This window comes from Argentina silus (genome assembly GCF_951799395.1).
Source record: "Argentina silus genome assembly, chromosome: 10".
NCBI lineage: Eukaryota > Metazoa > Chordata > Actinopteri > Argentiniformes > Argentinidae > Argentina > Argentina silus.
Genome location: NC_139664.1, coordinates 7,931,749 through 7,941,988, shown reverse-complemented (window position 1 = coordinate 7,941,988; position 10,240 = coordinate 7,931,749). Strand labels below are relative to the sequence as shown.

Sequence of the window (10,240 nt, the reverse complement as noted above, 5' to 3'; positions counted from 1 at the left end):
GCCTACAGCACCCGCGTCATCGACCTGATGTCGCACATGGCCTCCAAGGAGTAAAGCAACCAACTGCAACTGCACTATGTCACATGACCCACATACCCCGGTTCGATAATCACCCCAATTCACTGTACATGCCTGAGGCATAAAAAGGTCCAGCAGAAAAGAACAAAACCGCAATTTTTTATATTGTAAAGTCCCTGTTCTGTTCTTGAGATGGAATCCAGGTGTGAAGCTCTTTTTCTCTGTTTGTAGTCCTCAGGTGCTGCATTCAGTAGCGAAATAAAGTCCTCTGTTTGTGAGAATTATGGGCTCCTCTCTCTTTGGGAATGGGGTTGGGGGGGGGGGGGGGGGGGGGGGTAGCATTGTTGTGGTTTGAATGCAACTCTAGACACCTTTGAATTGGAAGTTAATTGAAATCGCACACATATGGCCAGAACAAGAGCAAGGCTGAGCTGACCTCCAGCAATTTCATGGAACAGCAGTTTAACAATATGGATAAAACAGGGCTCTATTTTCTTGATTAATATAATTCATGTGTATTGTTTCCATATAATACTTAAGATATAGTGATGGTTGTTTGAAGCTGAAGTTGCTACAGTATGAATAGCCTAATAACTCAGTATTTCCTCAATGCAAAAAAACAACAATACTTACAAACAGTACTTGTTTGTTGGTAATTAATAGAAAAGGTTTTTGTCACAAAAGGTGAATGAGATCTGTGGCTCAGTTGGTAGAGCATGGCGCTAGCAATGCTTAGGTTGTGGGTTTGATTCCTGCTGGGACCATATATACTGAAATGTATGTCAATTTGGATAAAAGCGTCAGCTAAATGGCATATATTATTATATTATATAAACTAAACAACTGCATTCACTCAATCCTAAATCCGTCCAGCATTGAAGAATGGGGCTTAAACACTTGCACACACACACACACACACATACACACACACACACACACACACACACATCTTTTAGAGAGACATCCTTGTATTTGAATGGTGTTTCATCTATCATATGTTCCCTCTTCTATTCACGTCTAACAATGATGATGATGGAGGTGAAAGGTCAGTGGTGGGAGGTTATCTTAATTGTCTTTATAGTAGTCATAATGTGAAGTGAACGTGGAGGGGGGGCGGGGGGGGACGCAGAGTGAGAGGGTGGGCATGGCAAGGTTGGTCAACAATAGAGAGGCAGGGAGGAAGAGAGAGGGAGAGAGAGAGAGGACTAGGTAGAAGTGGGGGGTTTGTCGACGATAGAGATGGAGATGAAAGAGGCTCAGATCCTTCTGTTAACTCTCCTGTCCCATCCGCGTGCCTCGCACTGATCACTTCACTGCCAGATTGTCAACGGCAAAGTTGATTTTCTCTTCTCAGAAATACAGTGAGTAATAGAGAAGCTTAAGATTAAAAAGAAGCTTAATGTACAATAAAGACGGTCTGCACAAGCCAGAGAGAAAGAGAGGGAGAGAGGGGACAGACCAATTGACCAGCTACAGAGGAAGGTGAGTGGGGATGCTCGTCATGTGAAGTGTGTGTGACTAGAGGTTTGTGTGTGTGATCTACTGTTTACCAAATATTTCAGATATATTGTGAGTTTATACAGCTCTAGATCTCTAACCCAGTCTCACTGCCTGATTCTGCCTGTGTGTGAGATCTCTAACCCAGCCTCCCTGCCTAGTTCTGCCTGTATGTGAGATCTCTAACCCAGCCCCCCTGCCTAGTTCTGCCTGTATGTGAGATCTCTAACCCAGTCTCACTCTTTGGTTCTCTCTGTCTCTAGTACATGTCTCTGGGAATAACTGGCTCATGGAGGGGCTCTGTGTCCATTTAATCAACTCTCCTGCGAGGAGTGTAGGCAGGCTGCACTCTGATTCTGAATTAACCTCCCAATAGTAGGATGAAAGAGAGTGGATACTCAGGGTCCACAGCAGGGGACAAACCTCTTCCCTCTCTCCTCTCTCCCTCCTTCTTTCCCCAGGTGTAGTGTCTGTGCTGGGGAATGGCACTGTGCTGTTAGTTTACTGCAGAAAGAGGAAGAAACTGGCCACCAGAACTCATGACTATAAACCTGGCCATCTGTGATTTCGGCTACGGCCTCCTGGGGGCACTGTTTACCACCATTTCTAGATAAGCTATCATATATTCAGTACAGCACAGCAGAGTACATGTTGCCAGGGCCCATGCAATGTGAGCATCATGCTCCAACTAATCTCGTACATCAGCAAACTTCTTCCTGAGCTCCTCCTTGACCTGTGCCCAATAGCCTGGGGACAATATTATGCTCCAACCAACTGGGCCTTCAAAGCCATCTAAGAACATTGGCAGGGAATAACACCGCGTTCTCACAGCATATGCCTGTTATCTACTCAGAATGGAGAAGGGGTAATAATATAGTGATGGCCAAATAATTACTCTTTTGCTTGTTTGGGATTCATTCAAACAAGCGCCTTTGTATATCCTACCTAGGCCTACCAGGTAGAAAGTATTGATTGTTACCACAACATTTCTTGTAAACTTCATGCAAATATAGAATAACCTTCTAAGTAGGACTGTATAACAACAATAACGTCTATTACGACTCAGGTCCCTACTCCTATTCTGGCTCCGGCCTGGGTGTCGCTGCCACGGCCCACAGTTCCCCTCCGGCCCAGGTGGGGGCGGCAGACACAGAGAGCTACCAGCCTCAGTCATGCCTACCGCCCATCGTGACCCTGATCCCTGCCATGTTTGCCAAGTCCCACTGCGTGATTAACCCCTTCATCTGCCAGATCATGAACAGGGAGTTCAGCGAAGACGTCTGTGGCATACTGTTCAAGAGAGAGAAGTGGGAGATGAGGAGAATGTGGGGGAGATGCGGGAGCTATTATGAGTAAAACTTGTAAGAGTCAAGACCAGCTTTGTGTTATAGAGAAGAAGGCTACCCATAGGCCTTTCCCACAGAATAAGTTATAGTCTGTGACACTCTCCTGGCCTACTTAGTTAAATTAAATTCAAATAGCTGTATCTATGCCAAAGCCAGGCATTGATACAGGTGTACTATCTGTTGAATACTTCACCAGGTTAATTCATTCAGCTTTACTACACTCACAGCTGGGGACGGAGGAGCAACCCCATGGGCCTGTCTATGATGGAGCTGGGGACGGAGGAGCAACCCCATGGGCCTGTCTATGATGGAGCTGGGGACGGAGGAGCAACCCCATGGGCCTGTCTATGATGGAGCTGGGGACGGAGGAGCAACCCCATGGGCCTGTCTATGATGGAGCTGGGGGGGAAACAGAAGGATGGAGGGAGGAATAGAGGAAGGAGGGGGTCCTGGCCGGACAACATCTCGGTGGGCTGTGATGCCCTGGACATCGTCTCTCTGGACACCCAGGTCAACATGGAGAGCCAGAGGTGGAATGAGGGAGAGAGAGAGGGAAGGTCCACATCCAGCAGTGTGCTGACGGAATGAGAAAGAGAGATGGAGTGAGAGAGAGGATGAGATGAGAGGGAGGGAGGGTGGAGGGTAAACGCTTGTTTTGAAACTTTTGTGAAAGTGTATGTGTTGTTTCTTTTGAAAAATATTGTAAACATTGGTGTCATCATCTACAAATCTGATATAAAAGTTACTGTACATTCTATTTCTACATCTCTACCTACATCAAGATATTGTTTTCCGTTGCCCTGAAGACATTGTATTGAAGGTTTTTCCATGTCATACAAATATGTTTTAGTTTAGTTCAAGGTTTGAATATGTACAACCCAACAGCATAGACTATTTGCCAGTATAAAGGCCTATTGTAATTTTTGTCACACACACTTGCCCAATCTGTGTTATGGTCTGCATAATATTTTGACATGATGGAATAATGTAAAATACTATTTTTTTAAGAAAATAAATTCTTAGGTCATTTAAACCTTTTGAGATCTCACCACAGAAGAGGGGAAAGACACAATGTAGAGTCGACTCCATATACTGAGTAGTCAAACCTGAACTCAATATGCATAGGCTGCATGCGTATATTATACAGCTTAGGACAATCTAAACACAACTAAATGGTTTAAATTGCAATTAAAATACATTTTGATTAGGGTTATGGATTAAATTATGGATTCTTCACTATGCAGAAACCCAATCCAATAATGAGAAATAAGCTAAAAGAATATGCCTAACTACAAGTATTAATAACGCAGAGAGCGAAATGGTTAATAGAAACTGGACGGTCTAGTTGCGTATTTACGGTAGTTTGCTCTCCAAATCCCGCAACACTTGCACTTGCCTGCGGTCACATCTTGGTGCCAGATAAGATAGAGGCGACGGACAACACTGGATTTATTTTTTAATTCACCCGAACTCTGCAGGCTTTTACATCCGTTTAATTAATCAACTTGGTAAAACATCTATTTTCGAAGTACATTTTAGTGTTGTCGTTTTTGTTTGTTGCTTGCGCAGAGCTTTTCGGCATTGTTTTTGTTGGGGACCGTTAACCAGCGAGAGGGCTACTTATCCATCCTCGACCGACCTGCGATAAGCTCAGGATAAGATTATATATTAGAAACAGTTATATAACCAGGTCGACTAATTGTGGACAGTGTTGGATACGCCAGGTATCCAACAACACAACATTCAGTAAATTATTATTTTATTCAAGTAATCTTATAGATAGAAAATTCCCGTTCGTGTTCATGCCAGATCTGCAGCGCTTTAGTTTTCCATACCATAGCATGAATCCTTTGTTGGGGGCGAACGCGCTTCTCCAACATCAACAGCAACCTCAGCATAACGGAGGACCGAGCCATCCGGATTCTCCCTCAGGCCTTCTGCCCGAGGCCGTTTTCGGCGCTCCGGACCCCACGTCCTTTTTCCTCGGGGACAATCCAGGACTGGGCCCCGAGACTCTGTCGGGGTTCGATTTCACCGCACACTCACAAGCGTACCTGCAACTGAACCACAATAACCCTTTTCATCGTTCTGCGCCTCCACCCCCCGCTGCTATGGCCCTGAGAAACGACTTGGGATCTAATATAAGTGTGTTAAAGACCCTCAACTTGCGGTTCCGATGCTTTTTGGCAAAAGTGCATGAACTGGAGCGAAGAAATAAGATTTTGGAGAAACAGTTGCAGCAAGCATTGGATGGCAAAAAAGGTTGTGACGGTGGATGTTCTGAAAACGGGAGAAGGGTGCATACACAGGACACAGGTGTACAAACTGGGTTCGTGGGGACAATTCCACTTAGGCCCGGTTCTCTCCCGTTTCATAACACGAACAACTCAGCCAAGAGGCCCACAACCCTCTTCACGCCACCCCTTACCACAGTCCTCACGCTTGAGCCGAACAACAAAGCTGAAACCCCCATTTCTGACCCGACCGAACCGAATTTGAATTCGAATCCGACAATCACCATCAGTTTATCAACTCCGACTGTTGACTCTCCGACTAGGTCTAGTTCAAACACCAGCGGTAAGACGTTCACTTCCACAAGTACTGGCACCGGTACATCCACCAACCCTCCTCCCAGGTTTCTCCCCGGTACCATCTGGTCCTACAACCATACCCGCAAGCTCGGTTCTGGCGTGGAGACGCGGGTAACCAGCCCGGGTGTATCCTGGCGCCACCCGGACGGAGTCGGCGTCCAGATTGACACCATCACCCCGGAGATCAGAGCGCTGTATAATGTTCTGGGTAAAGTGAAGAGAGAGAGAGACGAGTACAAGCGCAGGTAAACAGGATTAACCCGTTTGTTTATTTATTCCCCAAATTCAGGTCTCGGTGTGTGCGCCTGACACGCGTAGAGGTGCATGGTGCCATTGAGCTGTAATTGAGTGGACTGATACAGCTTATAAAAACTAAATTGTTATATTACTTTTGTCATAATTGAAAACAGATGGCCTCAACGAGCAGCTGTTTCCAACACAAGTGAACTCAGCACACAGTCTATTTATGCCACATTGCCACAGCACTGTTTTCTCCAGTTTCACAAGTCGAGGACAGCTGGATCAAATAGGATCACACCATAACGTAACTCACTGAGATTGTACTAAATATACCCATGAATAAAGACTAGAGAGACATGAATACAGTGTTTAGTATGTCCCTTCAACAATGACTAGACCACAACAATTATTATAGGCCTAACTTTTAAAGCATCTGTTGAGGTTTTCATCTGCCGATGTTACAAACTTTGAACACTTGACTTTGCCATTAGCTAGTTGACTCTAGGCTTGGGCTGATGGAGGAATTTCTCCTCTCTTTCTCAAAGAGAGCAGGCCATGTCTTGCAAACACAATTAGGTCTACAGGAATCGGATACACAGTGGGCCCTACAGTAGTGCACCTCTGCAGTTATGGAACATGTTCTATCACAGCATTGGAATTCTGTTTTTTGTCATCTACTGTATATTCTCTGTCAGAAATAGCCTCCTGGGTAATTTAACTTGACTGATTCATAATTGGAAAAATCAGCCAGGGATGTCTGTGGCATTAGTCTCTGTGGATTATAGGGACAGGGGGAGGAATGTTTTTTTCTTGAGTAGAATCCTTTTTTAAAAAAATCTTTTTTTTACATTTATTAAGACAGTGGGGATCAGAGAGTGATACAGAATAAGAAGGACACCAGCATAGATCGGTCGGACCCACACATGTGCCGGAGTTGTGAAGGACAAACACATAAGTGTGTGTGTGTGTGTGTGGCCTTTAAGTATGCGGGTGGGATGGTGTATGTTTGTTTACTGTTTGTTGGATCTCTTCTTGTAAACATTTGAGTGGAAACTAGTGGAAGGTTTTTGTACAGGCATTTTACCATTTTCCAGTTGTTACAGTAGACTTTAACTTGAACTCTAAGGGCCATCACCTGACTCGAGTCTATAGAGCTACTGTACTGCAACTGGTCCTGGCTTCAGCCTCTTGGGGGGTAGGCTAATACCTGAGATATGTCCATGGAAGCCCTCAGGTGAATCAAGTCAGGGCCAGCCTCACCTGTGGGCATCCTGCCTTTACCTGTACAGTCAGACAGAGGTTTCTAACAGAGCTCCGGTTCACTGTAGGAATCTTTGTTATCCCTCTCTTGAGATTTATCACTGTTGAAGTAATGCAGTAAAATGTACCTGCAGAGAGAAAAAAACATACAGAAATGTTCACTTAAAGGGGGTTTTCAGTGTTTTTCTCCCTCCCTCCCTCCCTCCCTCCATCCCTCCTCCCTTCCCTTCTCTCTCTCTGTCCCACCCTGCTGTATGGCTCACTTCTCTCATGGGCTTCTCAGTCCCCCCTTCTTTACCCCCCCCCCCCCCCCCGTCTCCTTCCTGCTCTTCCCTGCTCTGCCCTGTCTTCTCTCTCTCTCTCTCTCTCTCTCTCTGCCTCTCTCCTTTTCCCCATCACTCTTTTTCACCCTCTCTCTACTGCCAGCTCCAACCTCTTCTTCTTGCCCACCCTCCCCTCCCCTCCCTCCCCTCCGTCCCCCCCACCTTCCCTCTCTCTCTGTCTCACTCTCTCTCTCCCCCCTTGCGCAACACTACCCACAGTCCACACAGTATCTGCAATGCAGTATACGCTGCAAGCTGTAATTGCTGGAAAGGGGGGTGGCTTGCAAAGAGAACTCATCTCGTCTTTCTACTCTCTCTCTCTCTCTCTCTCTCACACACACACACCTTACCCATCCATCTCACTCACACTTGCAGCACTGTACATTATGGCCCAAACTCTCTCTCTTTCTACACCACAGTATAGAAGCTTTATTTATTTAAAGGGACGTTTTCTATCGAGCCTGCACTGTCGCAGCATTCTGCATTGTAAGCAGCACTTCTATAAGGCTATGCGCAGTGAGGGGTTTCCTTCCAAGGTCTGTGTTGTGTTGAGTCACTGAGGCTGTGATCAGAGTTCCAACATGTCAGGTGCACAGGCTTTTAAATGGATTAAAGTTCAGAGTTACGGAGTGTGGGTTTAAGACGTACACATAATACACACACACACACACACACACACACCCATGCACGAACACACACACACACACACACACACACACACACACACACATACACACACACACACACACACACACACACACACACACACACACACACACACACACTTGAACCATTTAGTGTTCCCAAAAAAATGGTGCTTGTTCCAAGGAATCCTGAAGAGCGACGAGTAGCTATGTAATATGTAATTACCATGTTATTACCATGTTACAGTATGATATCTAAATAAATACCAGGTAAATAGCAGACTGTAAACACTGATGTTTTAGCCTACATGTATTTCTGTTCATAATGTGTGTGTGTGCGTGTGTGTGTGTGCGTGTGTGTGCGTGTGTGTGTGTGTGTGTGTGTGCGTGTGTGTGTGCGTGTGTGTGTGTGTGTGTGTGTGTGTGTATGCGTGTGTGTGTGTGTGTGTGTGTGTGTGTGTGTGTGTTGTAGGTGGGAGGAGGAGTACACCGTGAGAGTGGATCTACAGCAGAAGATGGCAGACTTACAGGAGGTATGTGTGTGTGTGTGTGTGTGTGTGTGTGTGTGTGTGTGTGTGTGTGTGTGTGTGTGTGTGTGTGTGTGTGGCTTCCCTCAGTGATACAGTATGAGACAGGGCTTAGGGCCAAAAGCGCAGTGTTTCTGTGATGCTGTATTGGAGGTCCTGGCTCCCTCCCTCAGCGTTGACAGTGTTGACATTGTCCTGACGCATGCGAAACAACCTAACTCAATTAGGTGTGTGAGCAACATAACTCAATAGCGTGCGCAAGTGCGTAACGTAATACTATGTATAAACACATAACCTAATAACGTGGGTGAATGTCTAGCCTACAGTAATAGCGTAAGGGTTTAGAATGTTCCTCTCCTGATACTAACAACAAGAGCAGGAGAAAATAGCTGACTACTGAAACAGCAGCTTTAAATGGAGCATTTAGCTCCATAAATGGAGCATTTGTTTGCATGTCACGACAATGGCCACTATTCAGTTTTGAATTGAATGCACAATCAGGTGTTTTGTCCATCTGAGCTTTTCACTGTTACGGTAAATGCGTAGGAAGTTGAGCCAGGTAGTTACTTGGTATCTCAGGTTTCCTGTGTGTGCAGATGAGTGAGAGTGCAGCTGCAACAGGGAATCACTTCCTGACCCAGTTAAACAGGCTCAGTAGACGACACGCAGCAGACCGCCACTTTAGACTCAGCCCTCCCTGCCAAGAGATTCACACGCAAACAAACACTCAGGGAGAATAATTTAAACAACCAAATCCAAGGCACTCATATGGGATTACGATTGGATAGTACGTGTTTTAATAATCTGCCTAGTAAATAGAGACTTTTGTAAATATAGATTTTGGAAGGGTTAAGAAATGACATTTGGTAAGGGTTAGGATGCTGTGATCTTGGGGTTAATGTAATGGTATAAACTAATGTTTTTTCCAGGAAAGTAAGGGCTGTCAGGGTGAGCAGGAGTGCTGTGTGTGTGTGTGTGTGTGTGTGTGTGTGTGTGTGTGTGTGTGTGTGTGTGTGTGTGTGTGTGTGTGTGTGTGTGTGTGTCTCATGGCTCTGTGTTTATGGTAATAGGACTTAGAGGAGAGTGAGGGTTGTCAGGATGAGCTGGCTGTCCGAGTTCAGCAGCTGAAGGCAGAACTGGTCCTCTTCAAAGGCCTCATGAGCAACGTAAGTTCAATACACCACTGACATACACTCATATGGCTGGAGTATACTCCCAATATACACACACATGCATACCCCTAACTCCTCTCCCACCCTCCTGCTCTGCCCTCCCTTCTCCCTGTGTAGAACCTGTCAGACTTGGACAGTAAGATCCAGGAGAAGGCCATGAAGGTGGACATGGACATCTGTCGCCGGATCGACATCACGGCTCGCCTGTGTGATGTGGCCCAGCAGAGGAACTGTGAGGACGTCATCCAGATGTACCAGGTACCTTACCCTATCTTGTACTACTCTATCCTACTCTACCCTACTCTACCCTACCCAACGCTACCTTACCCTACCCCACCCTACCCTACCCTACCCCACCCTACCCAACCCTACCCTACCCTACCCTACCCTACCCTACCCTACCCTACCCTACCCTACCCTACCCTACCCTACCCTACCCTACCCTACCTTACCTTGCCATACCATACCTAACCCTAACCCTAATAAATATTTTGTTTTTTCGGTACCTGACTACTGACAGTATCACCACAGTGTCCAGTAAGTCTATCTCCCCCTCACCAAACTCTCAGGTGCCCAACACCCAGTCTACCATCAACTGTCGACCCCGGAAACAAACCCCGAT

The 10,240-nt window shown here is 46.0% G+C and overlaps 1 protein-coding gene across 1 annotated transcript in view; it reads left to right on the top strand.

Moving 5' to 3' along the window:
* The first annotated feature begins 4,298 nt into the window (after nucleotides 1-4,298).
* The window catches only part of iffo1b (intermediate filament family orphan 1b), an 11,446-nt gene continuing 5,504 nt past the window's right edge, over nucleotides 4,299-10,240 (top strand). The window contains exons 1-5 of the mRNA XM_083678443.1: nucleotides 4,299-5,697; nucleotides 8,392-8,452; nucleotides 9,517-9,612; nucleotides 9,736-9,876; nucleotides 10,188-10,240. The exon at nucleotides 10,188-10,240 is cut by the window's right edge and continues 129 nt beyond it. Of these exons, the coding sequence (XP_083534569.1) occupies nucleotides 4,664-5,697; nucleotides 8,392-8,452; nucleotides 9,517-9,612; nucleotides 9,736-9,876; nucleotides 10,188-10,240 (1,385 nt within the window). The 5' untranslated portion in view covers nucleotides 4,299-4,663. The remainder of the gene's footprint in view (nucleotides 5,698-8,391; nucleotides 8,453-9,516; nucleotides 9,613-9,735; nucleotides 9,877-10,187) is intronic.